The sequence below is a fragment of the Mercenaria mercenaria genome, chromosome 17 (assembly GCF_021730395.1).
Source record: "Mercenaria mercenaria strain notata chromosome 17, MADL_Memer_1, whole genome shotgun sequence".
Lineage (NCBI taxonomy): Eukaryota > Metazoa > Mollusca > Bivalvia > Venerida > Veneridae > Mercenaria > Mercenaria mercenaria.
Window position 1 is genome coordinate 64953034 of NC_069377.1, and position 19973 is coordinate 64973006.

Below are 19973 nucleotides of genomic sequence, written 5' to 3' on the forward strand. Positions count from 1 at the left end.
AAATGTTAATGAAATAAAACAGAGAGAAATTTGATATACCTTTGGATAAAAGCATTAAAAGCATATTTTTTTTAAGTCAAAGAAAGGCTATCTAACTTTGTATTTCAGTAGGTTTGACAATTAGGTGGCCTTGTGTGAAGTTTCAGTCCAATGCAACAAGCATTTACTGAGATTATTTTATATATAATGATCTTGCATCAAAGAGGGATGCAGATGCCAAAACCTGGGTGAGAAGAGCCCTCATTATTCTTTAAACAGACAAGCAAAAAATGTTACCTTTGATATACTGGTTTCTTCCAAACTTTTATTCTTCTCTATCCCTTTTATATTTCTTGTTCTTTCATTTTTCTCTGAATCATATTCACTGCCAAACCTTTTGTTTACCACTGGCTCTTCAAAATAAATGTCTTTTAAACCCTCATCTTCTGCCAAATCCGGGCCGTATTCAAATGTTTCTTCATTTGTATCTGCGACATGTCCATTTTCTGTTACAATGCATTCACCATTCATACCATCAATAACATCTTCCTCTGCTATTACCTCACAAACATTTTCAAACTTGAGACTATCAAAGCTACTGCCTCTTTTCTTATATATATCTCCTACAGCTTTTAAATCTTTAGTCTTTTCACTTTCAGTACCACCAGCATTTATATTCTCTCTATTTAGCTCTTCAAGGGCATCTTTAGGAGTTTTCTTCATAGCACAAACTGGAATGTTTTCAACAGCAGAAATGGAAATATTTTCAAATTCTTCTGACTCCAGCCTCCTTCCGTCTGAACCAACACTTGTATGACTGCCACCAGCAAAGTTTCTCATTTCAAATACCAGTTTACTGTCCACAACTTTTGCAACATCACTTTTTCTACCCTTGTCTTCAACATCAGGACTTTCAAACACACTATTATTATTGCTATAGTTCCTGTTCTCTCTATATAATAGGTCTGTCTCTTCCAACTTGTCCATTTTACTTTTATTCTGGATCTACAATAGAAAGAAGAAATGTGATCAAAGAAGCTTAAGTTAAGAGACCAGTTTCAGTATGCAGCCTTGCAATTGGTCAGTTTGAAGATTTAACATAGAATGAACCAGTCAGTTGCTAGCTAGAGTTTGAGACCATCCCCATGGAAACCTCAGGGAACCAGTCACCACTTAGAAAGTGTGTTTTTTTTGTGTATAACATTCTTTACTTAGGATAAAGAGCTGGAAGCCAGTATTCATATAATTATATTTTTTACACTATTCGGGCATTCATTTATTTCAGCTACTTGCAGGATTAATAATTATGATACTCTGGTCTAAAACAAATTTAGGGGTAAAAATTGTGTCAGCTTAATCAAAAGGTTCAGTTATTACCTCAGCCTGACAAGAAACTATTTTGCAAAAGATTCTTTTTTCCTGATATTAAGGCAGGGATTTAATTCATGGAAACTTTACTCATTAAATAGTGCCAAAAAGAAGTTCTTATGTTTTTGTCTATTTTGCTGAAAACAAAGAGCATACATTTTAGAAGCACAAAGCCGTCCTGGTGTGGCCCAAAGAAGTTTGTCCAGTTTATATAACATAAAAAAAAACAATTTTTCTCAACTTTTTCTATGATCAAATTAAGATTTTTTGCTAATTTGCTATAACTTGTTTGTGAACAGTTTTAATTTCACAGAACAATAAATTATTTTTTGTTATATAGCCTTTTAATGATCTGCCTAAAATTGCTCTGTGTTGATATTAGAGGCAATTTGTTCTGTTTTAACAAGTTGGCTCATCCATCAAAACTAATGGCAATGGTTTCTCACATTTAAAATGCCCTATCAATAACAATTAAAAAAAATTACAAACCAATGGAGAACAACTATAATCCAGTTAATTAACAAGTTTCAAGTTTATTGGCAAAATCGACAAATAATTGCCTTTGGCCATTTACAATATAGCAAACAATATGGCAAAGACGTGGCATAAACAAATGACATATAAACAAATATTATACAAACAAATATAAGTCACATACACAATGCATAATCAGCCTGACTATGGCATAAGTTTCTACGAAACAGTTAAGTTATCGAGGGTATTTTTTCTAATAAACAATGCTTCTTTGATAAATTTTGCAACATTAATCACCAATTTTCTGTTTTCAGTTGACAAGAACCTATTAAATTTTTGCAGTGAAGGCCATGACATATGACCTAAATATTTAGTACGAATTTCTGTGTACCTACTACAACACATCAAGAAGTGGTATTCGCTTTCAACAACCTGTTGATTACAAAGTTTACATAATCGATTTTCTCTAGGAATATCACGATATCTACCAAATTCTATTTCTAATGGGTGAGAAGAAACTCTTAATGTTGTAAAATGTTTACGTAATACATCGTTAGTAATTATATCAATATATTTCTCATAACAAAATGAACGCTTGAAATTTCTATAATATTCTAGTTTAGACATATTATTCAAAGACTCATTCCATTGTTGGATAAACTGATCTCGGATTCTTCTTTGTAACATTGGCCAATAGTTAACATTACAATTGAAGTTATCATATATATCACTAAAACCAAGATGGTCAAGAATACTTTTCAACTTATTTGACCAACAGCTATTATGAACATTGTTATATTGATCTAAATACATAGTATACATAAGTGAGTCAGGGCGTTTCATGATCTTCAACCAAAACTTTAGTGATCTCTCTTTGGCAATAACTGCTAATGGGTATCTACCCAGTTCGCCATATACGGCATTATTTGGAGTTTGAGCCCTGACTCCTAACACATATTTACAAAATCTGATATCAAGTTTTTCAATTTCCTTGAAATTGTATACACCCCAGACTTCAGAGCCATATAATAATATTGGTACAACCATAGTATCAAATAGTTTTAACTTTGTTTTAACATCCGTTTTTACTCTGTCAAACAAATATAATAAATTGTGATATGCCCTTAAGGCTTGGTCAGATAACGCTTTCACAGCTTCTAACAATTTACCAGTGTGTGTGAATTTAACACCCAAATAAATAAAATAGTCCACTATTTCGATTTTTTCATTATTGATATAAAAATCCAGTTCATGTGTTTGTTTGCGTTTTTCAAATACACAAATTTTTGTCTTTTTTACGTTAATATTAAGACCCCACTTCCTAGAATATAGATAAATATTATCAATTTGTGCTTGTAAACTATTTGGGTTTGTAGTGAACATAACAATGTCATCTGCAAACAGAATTAAATACATAGATAGCAGATCTAGGTCATTGTTAGTCAGTGTATTAAAGTCAATAGATTCGTTGATATCATTTATAAATAAAATGAACAATAAGGGAGATAATGGTTCGCCCTGTTTCAATCCAAGCGTAACATCGAAAAAATCAGACAAGGGCATTGACGCTGATAATCTTACACAAGATTTAACAGTGTTATAAATAGATTTTATCATGGTAATCATTTTACAGCTGATACCAGTATTAATAAGTTTTACCCATAGGGCATCTCTGTTTACCGTATCGAAAGCCTTCTCGTAATCAATAAAAATACACCATAGTTTTGAATTTTTTGACAAGACCTTTTGAATAATAGTGTGCAACAGGAAAATTGCATCAGCTGTTGAACGATTATCACGAAACCCAAATTGTGAATCATTGAATAAATTACCATCTTCACACCATTTGTTAATTCTATTTCTCAAAAGCAGAGAAAATATTTTACCTATAATATTTACTAAGGTGATACCTCTATAATTCGACGGATCACAAGGATCGCCCTTCTTAAAAATTGGCACAATAACACCTATTGACCATGCCTCCGGATAAACTCCTGTGTCAAAAATATAATTAAAAATGGTACAAAGATAAGGAGAAATAAATTGCTTAGCATCTATGAAAAAATCAGCTACATTATTTTCGTAGTCACTACTTTTATGGCGATTCAAGGAAGATATGGTTTTTTCCAATTCTAATACAGAAAATGGCTTATCTAATTGATCAATATTCACCTCACTATCACGTGATTGTGTATTGAAAAGACCGCTGTTCATTCGATCCTCAGGCACAGTGGATAAATTTGCAAAATGTTGCGTAAAATCATTTAAACTGACATCATTATTTGAAAAATTCCCTTTACGCTTAAATTTGTTTAAATATTTCCAGAATTTCCTGGGAGACTTTTGACTTAATTCTGACAGTTTTATTCTTTCATTACAAAAATACTTGCTTTTAGCTAATCTCTTAACTTTAACAAAAATGGACCTGCTCGTCAAAAAATTAAGCTTATTTTGCTCAGTTTTATTGTTCATAAATATTCGTTTTGCCTTTAAAAAATCTGCTTTTGCTTTCCGGCATCTGTCGTCAAACCATTCTGTTTTCTTTCTTTTTGTACCCTTGCTATGGTGATTACAAGATCGACCGAAACATTTAAAAGAGATATCATGCACCATATCAGAGAATGTGTTAATACATTGATTTATATCAGTTTCACCAGATACCAGCTTATTTGTTATGTCATCAAACAAATGCTTGCTGCTGTCAAGTGTATTTAAAAAGACTTCTGTGTTTGAAGAATCCCATACAATTTTTTCATATGAATTGACTCCTTCAGGCACCGAGGCCTGTACCTTACAATTTAAAGAAAAAGTAATAGGGCAATGATCGGAAAATTCCGACATATCAAGCACACCCATACCAAATACAGATGACAAATTGGTGTTTGATGTAATTAAATAGTCTACTGTGCTAGCGGTAGTTTTATTTCTATGCACTGAGTGATACGTATAATTTCCGTCCTCGAGGCGACCGTTAACAATAATAAGACTGTTTTCTTTACAAAGTGTCAACAATTTTGTTCCAAAATGATTCACGAACTTATCGTGATTTTTGCGCTTTACCGTGATAGGCAAACGATCTCTATCTTCGGGCAAATCAACAAATCTATTAAGGTTAATGTCCGTTATATAATCGGTGTGTTCACCAGTGCGAGAATTCAGGTCGCCCGCTAAATACACGCTTCCGAGGTCACTGTAACGTCTTATTTCAGTGCTTAAATGTTCAAAAAAGTCAAACTGGTATAATGTGGAATATTCATTACGGTACACCTGAGAGTCTTCTGGAGGGATATAGCACGCACAAAAATAAATATCTTCATTAGCAAAGCTAAACTGTTTTTTAATCTTGAACCAAATCACACCATTTTGGTTTACACTTATCAGCTCCAGCTGATTGCGTAAATAATGTTTATAATAGACAATAACACCGCCGCTGTCCCGTTTCGCTCGTCTATTAAATTTTGGTCGTGGACACGCGAAATAGTCATACCCTTCTATCTGAACATTAGAATTTTTTGAGTTCCAAGTTTCAACAAATAACAGTACATCAAAATCTGAAATAAAATTCAAAAAGTCGCAGTCATTTAATTTATTCACAATACCCCTTACATTCCATAACAGAAATGTTAACTGTTTCTCGTCCGCCCCCTATGCATCAGAAAAACCAGATTGTGACACGGTTTCAACAGTGTATCTGCGGTTATCAATGAAAAGCTTGTCATAGGATAAATAAGCCGGTTTTCCAGCCTCTTTGGCTTTTGCTAGGGCTGGAATCAGTTGTTTCCTCCTGGCCTGAATTTCCTTTGGAAACTGGTCGCTAACACGTACAAGTGATTCATCGTTGCTGCCACGCGATTTCTCCATGGCGCGTTGCTTAACAGAAACTTTATCAGAATAAGAGTGGAATTTCGCGACAATAGGACGCTTTCTGTCACTTCTATATTGCCCAACCCTGTGGGCGCGTTCAATTTTAATCTGACTGCGCGCATCCATAATATTCAGTGTATCAACACAAAAAGTCATGATTTTTTCGGCACAGTCCTCAGATTTTCTGTCTGCAGAATTTGCGCACTCGTCAAAGCCATAGAATAACAGATTTTCGCGCATTGAACGAGATTGCAGGTCAAGCAGCTGCTCTGCCATTGAATCGTTTGCCCTCTTGAGGGCCTCCTTCGCTGTTTTAAGTTCACCGTAATCCTTCGAACACTGGGTCACTCGGTCTCGCTCGGTTTTAATCTCTTTATTGATCTGGTTTTGACGTGCCTGGAGCTCATCGCAAATATGTGAATCCATTGTTCGACTCGTTTCTAACTCTCGTTATAATTCGTGAATTTTCGTTCATTTTGATTCAAGGGACAATACACGACTGTCAATAGCGGTCATTTTCTGTGACATACTAGAAATTTGCTTCTCAATAGAATCTAGCTTTTGTAAACGAGCATCCACTTTTTCGACCTTTTTATTCATTTGCTCCAACTTTTCCAGTACTGTTTGTTGGAAAGTTAAATTTGTATTCTGGGGAGATTGAGGTGTCATAGCCGGATTGATATATGGTTGAGGTGTCGCATAAACTGACCAATGTTTCCTGGATATGTTGGAGGCTGAGGAAACATGCCGGCCGCTGATGCCTGAGGCGATGACATAACCGAGGACATTTGAGACATTTGAGACATCTGTGACATTTCAGTCGTTTTATCCGTGCGTACCGGGCGTTTGTCAGGAATACTACTCACTGACTCTGGGGAGGCCTGTGATTTTGTCCGCTTCTTATTACTTTTTCCCATTCGATATTCGGTATTATAAAGTCATGACGATTTATACAAAATAAAGTTAGTCAATTCAATACCTTGCTAAATTTTGAAATTTGAATTAGTCCAGATACAAAATCCACCAATCCACAAAATATCCACAAATAAACACAAATAGTCACATATAATCACTGGTAACAAGCACGTTCATGTGAATAAATACTGATCACTGATCGTAACCTCAGTGCAAACAAAGCACCAAAGTCACGTCCAAAGTCAAAGCCATTCATGGAAACATCCGAGTAAAAGTCAGATAAAACAATCCTGTATACTAGTTAGAATATATAAAGACCACAACAGTTATATTTTCAAGGTTTATGTGATAGTTTATCCATTTTTTCTGATATTTTCATCGATTTGAAAAAAGCGCGTCCGCCATATTGTCACGTGGTATATGATCTATATGATTAACTAGAAACCAGTCTAAGTTTAGAAATCCAATCTACAAAATACTTGAAACATTTCTGCCCACTGACACTTAATGTTTGTCTCTGCAAAACTGCTATCTGAAATAAATGCTAAAATAAATAATCGTGTGGAAATCGTAATAATTCTCATCAATTATTAAGCAGATAGCATCCCGATGGCAAATTATATATTACAATCAAAACTCCTACCTAGAATTCAATTGGAATGTTGATTATGAACAAATACAAAGTTCATATCAATTCATTTGATGATTTCCTAGATAAGACATTACTGACAGTAAATGTGGGAGAATCGATTAGTCCATAAACCCAATGGATAATTTCTTTTTTTCATTTATTTATTTATAATTTAACTATCTCAGCAAATTCAGACTAAGCTCTGATAATCTATATGTTTCTCAATATTCAAACAAAGAGATTGGTGTAGCAAAATTAAAGGTTTATAAGTGTAAACAAGAAGGCCAAAGTGACCTTAAGTTGCTCACCTGACCTTGTCTATTTGACCTTGAAGATATGTATGACACACTTAATCATGAATGGTTATATCTATGTTTAACATATATTATGTACATGTCATTCCCCATCACGCTTATCAAGTAAAAAATGTGCTCTCTATAGTGCCCTTATCAAATTTTTCAATGATTTGACCTAGTGACCTAATTTAAGACCTCAGGTAATCCAGTTTTTATCTTGACCTAGATTTCATAGACACAACTAGAAATTGTTTTTTTCTGCCAAAAACGTATGTCCGCCATCACTTACCCATATGCCACAAAATAAAGGCCATAACTCAAGGTAAAATCACTGAGCCATAACATTCCATGCAATGATGTACACAACTAAGTTTGGCAGTGGTAACTCCTCTGAAGTTTGATGGAATTCAAACAAGTGGTATAGGAGAATTTGACAAATCGAGAGTCATGACTACGCTGAAAATCATTTGATCAGAACATGACCATAATGTGCACAACTATGCTTCACACTAATCACTCTTGAGGTTTGGTGAAATTCATTCTAACTGTATGCAGCAAGTAGTGTAAACACTGTAAAATATACTAAATCAAGGGGCATAACTTTGCTGAACACTAAACCAGAATATTCCCTAGGCTTAGCACTGATCACTTTTATAATGTTTGGTTTAATTCCTCCAGGTTATATTGGAGCAGTTGCCCGGGCAAGTTAAAATATGACAAATGAAGGGCAATCCCCTGTGAAAATGGGTTCTTAAGGCTTTGAACTGTTCATGAACTGTTCTACACTTATATAAGAGAAGTGACTAAAATGTATAAAATTTCATGAATCAAGGGCCATAATTCTGCTTTAAAACACTGAACCAGAATATTCCCTAGGCTTAGCACTGATCACTTTTATAATGTTTGGTTTAATTCCTCCAGGTTATATTGGAGCAGTTGCCCGGGCAAGTTAAAATATGACAAATGAAGGGCAATCCCCTGTGAAAATGGGTTCTTAAGGCTTTGAACTGTTCATGAACTGTTCTACAACATCAAGAACTGTTCTTGATCTGTTCAAGATGCCTGTTCATGAACACATGTACTTGAACTGTGCAAGAACACTGTTTAAGAGGAGTTCAAGAAACTTTTAAGAATTTATCGAATTCTTAAATTGTTCTTTAAACTAGGGCTGGGACGATTTCACAATTTTCAAACCGGTTAATCTTATGTATGAAATCGAACCGAACCCGTTAATCGTCCGCCATATTGAAAATGCTGTTTTTGTTCCTGACGACGGTATCAAGGTACTTCCAGCAGCTGATTACATTAGGAACTTACAAACTTTATCCTTTGCAAACAATGTGATAATTAATAAGTCATATTTTGGTGTATTTTTTTTTTCATTTTTATTTTATCACAACAGGCAAATCTGAGACTATTGGCTATGTTCGATGTGTTTTAGCAGAAATATACTGCGGGTCTAGGACCGATTACACCAAACTGGAAGTGACTACCCAGAGTTACATGTGAAGTAGTCCAAAATGTAGTTCCATGCTATGGACGAAATCTGGTATAATGAGTGACATGAGGAGGTGACAGTTACATTTTTGGCTTAGTTTTGTTGCTTATTGTATTGAGAAAAGATCTAGACCATTTTCATTGTGAATTTCCCGGAATAAGTTTTCTTCTTTGTGAAAAACTGTCTACCTACATGTGATTGCTAAATGGCTGTTTTCAAGGGGGCATTTTTAGAGGGTGATGTTTCTCAGAACAGATTATTTTTCTTATATACAACATAACATGTCAATATTTTTCAATTTTTGATAAGAAGACATGTCATATATTAATATTTTATTGTTAATATGAAATAAATAAGGGACTGAATTGGTAGAATGTAACCTCTATGTGCTAGTCAAAGAAATGTATAAAGATTAAGTACAATTTGTTATGTTTATTGTTTGAGAGCGATTAGCGGTTTTGCAAAATTGAAACCGGTTTCACCTAGTAATCGAGTAGGATCCGAGAAATCGTCCCAGTCCTACTTTAAACTGTTCTTGAATGTTTTAAGGACTATTCTTGTATACTGTGTGTTCTTAAAATGTTCAAATGTCATTCTGGACATTTTTTATTAATGATAACTAAGTTTTCTGACATGTTGTCACAACCAGTTCGAGAGTAGTTATAGAACTGTACTGTTCTCAAAATGTTCGTCTTGTTTTCTTGATGAAAAACAAGAAGAAATTAAGAATAGTTTTAGAACAATAGCTTAGTAATTACAAGAACAATTTGAGTAAAGATTTAGAATTGCAATGTTCTTCTGCTTCTTTTCTCAAAATGATACTAAGAACAATATTACTAAAATCTGACATTTTGTAAAAAAGACTCTGCGTTCTTTAAATGTTCTAATGCTATGCTATGAAAATGATTTTTCTGACAATTATTTGTGTCAAATTAGAAAATACATCCAGTTAAAGTGATGGTACATGTACTGGTAACTGTCAACCAGTTATGAGTTGAATGACATTCAGACTGTTTATTTAAAATATAAAGTAGCAGTTGGATTTTGAAACTTCAAATAAAAAAAGCCTTATCCATTTTGTGTTTCTAATGTTACTTTGAACAATACCGTTCAAAACAGTTATCTTGACTTATTTACTTGGTTATTCCAAAATTTTGATATCTCGTGTGGATTTTCCTGGTCCCGATTTTTTTCCTCCTTATTTTGTAAAAATCAACTATGGATATCTCGATACTTTTTTTTTTTTTTTTTTTTTTTTTTTTTTTTTCGATATTTTGACTAAAATCAATCCCCAACTTTGAAATTTACTCTATTTTGAGGTCGTTAATGAACAAAACATCTTTAACAACTTAATTCATGAACAATTCATGAACTTTCATGAACACTAAAATATTCATTTATTATACATAAAACTTAGGTTTATTACCTTTATTAAAGAATGTCAAATTCATAGTGTCACATGATCAGTTTCCACCATTTTGTTGCATGCTGGGAATTTTTTTGCACATGTTATTCATCAATTTTTGAGAAGTCTGTGTAGCAAATAAGAAGGAAACATTTATCATACTACAGCAAGGAATGGATTAAAAGGAACATGAGGTACACTGAATATTAAATAACTAATTATGGTGTTGTCATTATCATTCATTTTAAACAAGAAGGCCATGAAGGCCATGTATCGCTCACCTGACCTAGGAATCATCAAGATTAACATTCTGAACAAATTTCATTAAGATATGGTCATAAATGTGGCCTCTACATGTTAAATAGCTTTTTCTTTGATTTGACCTGGTGACCTAGTTTTTGACCCTACATGACACAGATTCAAACTGGACCTTGAGATTATCAAGATTAAAATTCTGACCAAGTTTCATGAAGATATAGTCTTAAATGTGGCCTCTACAGTGTTAACAAGCTTTTCCTTTGATTTGACCTGGTGACCTAGTTTTTGATCCCAGATGACCCAATATCGAATTCGTCCAAGATTTTATTGAGGTTAACATTCTGACCAAGTTTCATTAAGATTGGGCTAAAATTGTGACTTCTACAGTATTAACTAGCTTTTCCTTTGATTTGACCCGGTGACCTAGTTTATGATCCCATCAGTCTCAGATTCGAACTTTACCAAAAGATCATCAAGATTAACATTCTGACAAAGTTTCATGAAGATAGAGTCATAAATGTGGCCTCTACAGTGTTAACAAGCTTTTTTTTTGATTTGACCTAGTGACCTAGTTTTTGACCCAATCTGACCCAGATCTGAAAATGACCTATATATCATCAAGATTAACCTTCTGACCTAGTTTCATTAAGATATGGTCATAAATGTGGCCTCTACATGTTAAATAGCTTTTTCTTTGACTTGACCTGGTGACCTAGTTTTTGACCCTACATGACACAGATTCAAACTGGACCTTGAGATCAACAAGATTAAAATTCTGACCAAGTTTCATGAAGATATAGTCTTAAATGTGGCCTCTACAGTGTTAACAAGCTTTTCCTTTGATTTGACCTGGTGACCTAGTTTTTGACCCCAGATGACCCAATATCAACTTCGTCCAAGATTTTATTGAGGTTAACATTCTGACCAAGTTTCATTAAGATTGGGCTAAAATTGTGACTTCTACAGTATTAACTAGCTTTTCTTTTGATTTGACCTAGTGACCTAGTTTTTGACCCAATCTGACCCAGATTTGAAACTGATCTATATATCATCAAGATTAACCTTCTGACCTAGTTTCATTAAGATATGGTCATAAATGTGGCCTCTACAGTGTTAACTAGCTTTTCCTTTGATTTGACCTGGTGACCTAGTTTTTGACCCTAGATGACCCAGATTCAAACTGGACCTTGAGATCATCAAGATTAACATTCTGAACAAATTTCATGAAGATACAGTCACAAATGTGGCTTCTAGAATGTTAACAAGCTTTAACTCTGATTTGACCTGGTGACCTAGTTTTTTGACCCTAGATGACCCAATATCGAACTCGTCCAAGATTTTATTAAGGGTAACATCCTGACAAAGTTTCATTAAGATTGGGCCAAAATTGTGACCTCTAGAGTGTTAACAGTCAAATTGTTGACGATGACGGACGGATGGACGACGACGGACGACGGACACAGGGCAATCACAAATGCTCACCTTGAGCACAAAGTGCTCAGGTGAGCTAAAAATACAGAATCCTTTTCAAATGTCACAAGTTTTCACGACCCTGAAGAAAGGTTAGTATCTGAATTTAAATCATGAGATAAAAGTAATTTATATATTAACTTAATGTTTTGTATTTTATGCAGCAATTGTTTACTTCTTATTATGCCCTCACCCCACTCCGTGTTAACTGTTTTACTTAATATGTCATTTGTTAGGGGGAGTGCATTTTAAGAAATGTTAAACGAAACAGAACCTGTCTTGAACTGTTTAAGAACTACTGTTCTGGAACAGTTCCTAACTAGTTCTTGAACTTCTGTTCAAGACATATGTGATGCACCATGACATTTTGGGTCCAAATTCGTCGTTACGTCATTTGAGAAAACATCGATTAAAGTCACGTCATAAAAAAAATGGTGGAGGTTACCACGTGTTCGCGGCAATTAATGCATTTCTTGTTTTCAATAATACTCTACCTTGCCACAAGAAAAAAATGAAGTGACATTTATAAACATTTCAGTGTTTTGCAATTCTGTTTCTTTAAAAAATTTAAATGATTGATAATTTATCGCCCTTTGAATCGATACGCCATTTGTAAACATCGAAGGTCGCGGGGAAAATGAAACTACCAAAAACAATTATTTGATGATTTATTTCGATTGTATAAAGAATGACAGTTAGCGAATCTCAAGGTAAGTAAGTATTTAAGCGATATGTAGTGTTAAAAATATTATTTGAGTTCATATCGACAGTTTTGTACGATATCTTTTCCAAAAACAGCCCGGATTTGACACTAATGGCAAATTCCAGGTAGATTTAGCGCAGTTCACATTTTATTTACAAGTGTCAATATATTGTAGACTATATTTTATTTACTGAATCTGCCATGAATTCAACTTTTTTTAAATCGGTTTTGACTCTTACTCAGTAGAATCTGTATGACAATTACAAGAAGACCTTGTGACTCTGGTGCCAGACAAAATTACAACAGTCAGTCATAATGTTTAGTTACATATTAAAGTTAAAGCCCTGATCATTTTATAAATATAGCCATTCCATGAAAGTGACTGATTAAGAATAGTTGAAACACATCTATTATCAGCTTCAATCACTAATTTCTTACATGTAATGTCAAATCAGTCCATACATAAAACTTCTACAAGGCATAAATATTGTTTTTACTTGGAAAGAGACAGTTTTTTCCAAAGCTTTTCATGTTAAATGCATACTGTTCACTTGGCCATTATTTCTGGATTCCTCACCATTTTGTACTGTTCTTGGCAAGTGACTAAAAACCACTTAGTAAAATAAATTAACTTAGATACATTCTGTTTTGAAAGCCTTGCCAGGAATTCAAACCTATTACTCTTTTTATAGAAGTCTTTGTGCTAAGTAAGTACTGAGCTAACTGCCCAGGGCATTTTTATCTCACATTTCAGCCTTTTTCAGTATTTTTTTTCATTTTACAGATCAACCACTGAGGATTGTTTGGCTTGATGCAATGACCTTAAACAGTGAAATGATTTTCCAGGAAGGTCTATACACAACAAGCTGGATTTTATGGGGTTTTGTAAATTTCTTCATACATTTTTACACTTACTTTACTGCTATTCTAAGAAAGATAAAGACATTAAAGTAGCATAAACATAAATGATCTATTTCATTCATAACATTTTAAGAGAAATGATTTTGATTATAGACCCATTCAACAAATATGTGTAAATTATATTAAGAAGTGAATAAGTAATGACATACAGTAATTGAATATATCATGTATGTATTTTTTCATATTTTCAAAATTATTTTTACAGTATTTGTGTTTACATTAAGTTTGATTGCATGAATTGTATGTCTAGTCTGTAGGAATCTTAGCTAGTTTATGTATTCTTGAAAAGCTACTTTTTCTGCATGAATACTGTAAGATTCTTGGATGAGTTTATGCTTATCAAATCTGCTTTCAGTCAGCTTTAAACAAAAAGGCTCTCTTAAGCTTAAAAAGATGCTTTACAGTCTTATATTCTGTAACCTTATACTAATCTTATTAAAATGAAGTTCTAATGTTGATGAATTTTTGTTTTGCAGAGATGAAAGAACTATGAATATGTTAATGGGAATGAAACAGAAGGAATTAATATGTTCTACTGATCATCCAGCTGAAATCATGCCTGTGGAATAGAGAGCATGTCACAAATACTGATATGAGCAAATAACTCCATACTGCACAAATAATGTCATGTTTCCTGCCCTCATGATCTGAAAAAGTTAAATTTTCTAGTTCAAATTACAACTGTGTTTCAAGAAAAAGTAAAACTTAGTCAACTGTGAGAAATATTGGGTAAAAGTAGTGTTTTGATGTCATGACAGCTGTGAAGTTGTTTGAGAAGCACTATCTTAATTGTTCTAACAATACAGAATTTGACATAAATTTTCCAAAACTGCATGCATGAAATACTAAGACATGTCTGTTGAATGAATCCTAGTTGTTTCAAAACTACAACATGTGTGACATTAAAGCACAACCTTTGGAGGAAACATTTTTACAATAAAAACTGCCTTGCCAGTGTGAGTGTAGGAAGGATTTTTCCAGAAATGGCAGAAAACTACCAATATAGCAGAAAATATTTGTTACTGGCTGAATATAATATATTTTATTTCAAGAATTAATCATGTTAATCCATGGTTATAATTGTGTTAAAAGATATTTTTACATGACATGACCTTTGCAGAAATAGTTATGTTTTTGCAAAACATTGTGAGTTGCCATGGTAACACAAATTTGACTTAAATTTAGATTTGTTTGATTATGTAGACAGCATGTGTCTTCTTTATATTCTACTAATCAGACTATGTTCTGCAAGAAAATATATTTTATGTGTAACCATCAACAAAACATGTCATAACACAAATCTGTCATAAAATGGCAGAGCTGTAATGCAGGTAGGCATATCAGGAAAATATGTAGTTCTGAAAGACAAGTTATATTACATAAAATGATGTTTGTTTTTTATAAATGATCATAATTGACCATTTGTGGTGTGAAAAAAATGTATACTGAACAGATGCTAAATGAATGTTCTGATTCTTTCTGGAAAATTTACAAAAAAACTACTATTTTAAGAAAATAGTGTATTGTTGCCATGGTAACATTAATTTAACTTTTAAATTATTTTGGATATCATCATATGTAAACAACATCTTCCTTGTTTATATGTTATATATGTTAAGCTGTATTATGTTAGTGAATATATTTTCATATGTAATAATTGCATCAACAAAGCACTATGTTATTACACAAGCCTGCCTTAAAATGGCAATAGTTGTGACTGAGAGAGGTGTATCTGAAAATTATGTATTTCTCAAACCATATTACATTAATTTTCATGGAATGATGTCTACTCTCTTACTTTTAAATAAGAAAACAGACAGCTTTTGGTGTAAATATATGGAAAAACACTTCCAATATTCAATTTATTACAAACAAATTGCCAAAAATGTTAGTATTTTTGTAAGAAAATACCACATTGTTGCCATGGTAATGTTAGTATTTTTGTAAGAAAATACCACATCGTTGCCATGGTAATGATTCACTGATCAGTAATCTAAGTCTTTTGAAATTTTAGCAAACTCACAGTTGATAATAACAGTCTAATAATTATATTTTCTTGCCTGATATTCTTTCTTACTGCTTAATTAAAGATAAAGTGTCTATAATAATAAGATTAATGTCCTAGTTTTTGGGATGTTGTCTAATTTGATATCAAATAATTTCTGTATCTTGTTCAAAAGAATGTCATACAGTTGTCTGTAAACTGTTAGCACACTAGAAAAAGTTAATTGTGTATTTATTTCACATTCTATGTAATTTATTGCCAGATTCATCAAAAAACTGTTAAAAAAGAGGTTAAACAACAGTGCTGCTATAGAAACGATTTTTAGAACAAAAATTTTTTTATACTACATGAAAGAAAGAGACAAAAAGAAATACATTCCATTAATTGCATGTTGCTTTTGCTATTTTATAATGTATTTTATCTTGATATTATTTAAATATGGTGTCATTATTTAAGATATACTGCCTCAATTTTGATACAGTTAGACAAAAACATGGTGTCCGAAAAGTGGTAATATCTCCATGACAACGACTGATTTTTGTTGTCAAATTGAAGATTTTTACTTAGAACGGGTCAGTCTGTCAGATTAGCCCAAAACCCCATTTTTGACAAAAACTGCATTTGGACCCAAAATCTCATGCCCTGTCACATATTCTTAAATTGTTCAAGAACATGTCAAGAACATTTTAAGAGCTGTTAAATGAAAATTTTAAGAATAATTGTTCTAGAACTGTTCTTGAAATAAAGATCAAGAACGTTTCCAGAACTTTCATCAAGAAGAGTTGAATAACATTATGTTCTTAAAGATTTGTTTCATTTAACATTTGTTAAATTGTACCTGAACTGTTCTGGTAGTGTTCAGGAACATTTCATGTAACTTTCTACTTGAACAATCCAAGAATATTTCTTGAACTGTTCATGAAAATTTTGCAGGGGCCAATCACTACTCAGGAATGTTTCATGCATTGTTTTAAGAACTTCACCAGAACTGGGTTAGAACAACTGTTCCTCACTCTTCATCTTATGTTCAAGAACCTATCAGTAACAGTTTAAGAAATGTTAAATGGAACACTTTCAGGAACAGGTTAAGAACTTTATGAACAGTTCATGAATTGTACTTGTACTGAGTGCCATGAACTGTTCAAAAATTCTGACCACTTCCTAAATTGTTCTTTAGCTGGCTATGAACTATTCAAGAACTGTTCGGGGCGTATTAATCACTATTCAGGAATGTTTCAAGAATTGTTTTAAGAACTTCACCAGAACTGGGTTTTAACAACAGTTACTGTTCTTCTTCTGTTCATCATGTGTTCAAGAACCTGTCAATAATAGTTTCAAGAACAGAAGTTCTTGGACAGTTCAAGAACTTCTGTAAGGAACATTTTAAAAACAAAAAAATCTAGAAATTTGTCTCATTTAACATTTCTTAAAAAATAGTGTTTGAAGTGTACAAGAACACTTTAGACACAGTTCTAGAACTTTGTTCATGAAAACTGCAAGAATTGTTCAAGAACTGCTCTTTATAATTTCGCAGGGGATAACACAGCTGAAAGTCACTGAACCAGAACATTTTGATGATATGTATAACTAGGCTTGGTGCAGATAACTCATGTAAAGTTTGTTGGAAATCAACCTAGTTATATAAGGGAAGTGGCCAAAACATAAAATTTGATGAATCAAGGGCAATAACTCCAATGAAAATCATCAAACCAGAAAATGCCAATAATATGCACAACTATATAGGCTTGGCAATAATCCTGTGAAGTTTGGTGTAAATCCCTTCAGTGGTGTCGGAGGAACTGCGTGGACAAACATTGTGACAGGACAGACGAACGCATGGACAGACAGACACGGACAGCACTATATCAATATGTCTCCCCCACTACATGTTTGAAACATAACTATTCTGACAATTTGTTATGAATCTGGCCTCTAGAGTGTAAACAGCCATACTGAGCTTTTTCAAGTGTAGGTAAAGGACCGGGTATCAGGTTGGAGGCTATTCCAGTGCCAAAACAGTCCATGGAAATAAAGAGAATTTGTAGTAATCTGTTGAGGCTGACTTTCACCTGTAACTTAGCAGATGGGCATGTCGGGAGGCTCTCTCTAATGGGGTGAGGTAACCTTCTATGGGTATGAAGACTACTTCATGGGTTATTTTATAAATCACCCGGAGTGCCTTCAGTCAATACGAAGAAGATCCAGTTTGTGTCAATTGAGTGACTGTAAAATCTGTGTGGCACTGGATGTGTATCTGAAGTCAGACTTGACTCAGTGCGCAGATCTTCTTCGGACAGATGCTAATTGTTAAATTTGAGTTTGGGTGTGGGGAGACCAGACTTCAGATGTACACTTAACAAAATTCATAATTGGTCAGTTTATATTGTATTACTATTTTGTTAATAATGCATGTATTTACCAGAAATTTCACATACCGACATTTGAACAGGTACTGCAGCTAATTATTGATTTATTTTTGGCCGACTCAGCCAACGTATTAGGCATTTTGACCAGTATAGCATATTTTGCACGTCCAGGGAATGTGCACCAATACACACGTGTTCATGAACACTTTCGGCATTACTGACGAATGCCTTGCTAGAAAAACCTGTATTATGGTGAAATTGACACAAGAGCAACGTCCCCGAGCTGTCGGAATTTTACAACAAAATTCCGAATCGGGCACTTCAATGAATTGTACTTAAATGATAAATTTCTCCAAAAGAGCTTGGATTGTAGATACCCACCAACTGAAGCTTCTTGTAAACAGAAATAAGGTTAAAACTGGAAATAACCATCAAAGTAACAGATGCAAACAAATTATATCAAAATTCTTTTGAAATTGCAAAAATAAATTACCCACATGTTGTAAATGTGTCCCGGCTAGCAACGTTCCGACAGCTCGATCGTGTCGCTCTTGTGTCAATTTCACCATGATATGAGATATTAGCTACAATACCTATTCAAATGTTGGTATGTGAAATTTCCAGTGAATACAAGTAATATTAATAAAAAAGTAATACAATATAAACTGACCGATAAGGAATTTTGTTAAGTGTATATTCCAGTTGTGGTCGAACTAGGGTCTGATCAGCCATGGACTTCAGGGGTTCAGACTATTGTATTTATGACAGTTTTGAAGTCATGATTAGTTTAGATCATGAATATAATATAATGTTTAGCATTCAGATGCTTGTTACAGGTATGTAGCATAATAACATGATTTTTCACTAAGCTAACTCTTACAAACACAATTCAGGTCATATGGTGACTTTCCAGGAAAACTTTTGGTTCACACTTACAGGCATCTTTCTAGATCTACTGACAATTTATAAGCTGGATTGCTTTCATACAAGCTAACCCAAGAAATGCTCAAACCCTGAGGAGAGCAGCAAGTAATTTCAGGTGAACAATGTCAGCCACTCATCTTGGCTGACAGTTAGATTTTTTTTATTTGAACTAGAAATGCATCCATGGGACACAGATGCCCCCACTACATGACAAAGGACACATGCTGACCAACATTCCTGTAAACTTTGCTGACTCTAGGTCAAATACTTCTGGAGCTCCGCACGATACAACATTAAAATGACCAATTTTTAACTAGGTTAGGGGCCATAACTCCTATATGACTGAATGAATCCGGATGCGAAACCCCAGGTACAAAACTGCACATGGTGACTGAACTCATGTATACATGTTATAAACTTAACAAATCAGTAACATTTATAATTAAACTTGTACACAATCATGAATAAATCAATGTTAAATCATCAGATAAAAGTAATTTATCCCGACTGCAGTTCTTCCATACAAAGCAATCATGAAAAATTGTTCACTGCCACTGCTATCCTTCATATTAACTGATCTGACTGCTAATTTGTTAGCAAGGGGAGTAATGCATACACAAATTTCCAACAACAATTTACAGTAGTAGCTTCCCTTAGCAGTAAGTGCAAGGTTATGTCCTATCTATTCTTACAATATCAACTTGAATACAGGAGTAATTAACAAATAACTGCAGAAATATAATATGTATAGGTTATTTAACAGTGTAATGAGTACAATAACTGAGTTCTTCTGGACAAGTACACAGCAGTTATAACCCATAGTTTGGTTATAACTGCGCTGTGTACAAGTCATGTAGCCCATTTCACGTATGTTTTTTAACAAGGATCCACGGAAA

General features: G+C 33.6%; 2 protein-coding genes across 4 annotated transcripts in view; both read right to left on the reverse strand.

Annotated features, from left to right (window-relative positions):
- LOC123537234 (uncharacterized) overlaps positions 1-19973 on the reverse strand; it is a 437951-nt gene that overhangs the window by 366081 nt on the left and 51897 nt on the right. For all 3 annotated transcript variants that reach the window (XM_053528446.1, XM_045320884.2, XM_045320885.2), the window contains exon 2: positions 277-984. In XM_053528446.1, coding sequence (XP_053384421.1) covers positions 277-966 — 690 coding nt within the window. In that variant the 5' untranslated portion in view covers positions 967-984. The remainder of the gene's footprint in view (positions 1-276; positions 985-19973) is intronic.
- Positions 5467-6111, reverse strand: LOC128550032 (uncharacterized). The gene has a single exon (XM_053527879.1). The coding sequence runs from the start codon at positions 6109-6111 to the stop codon at positions 5467-5469; it is 645 nt and encodes a 214-aa protein (XP_053383854.1).

Bases quoted from the DNA above. Each gene is read 5' to 3' on its own strand.
- LOC128550032 (XM_053527879.1), bottom strand. From the start codon at position 6,111: ATGGATTCACATATTTGCGATGAGCTCCAGGCACGTCAAAACCAGATC.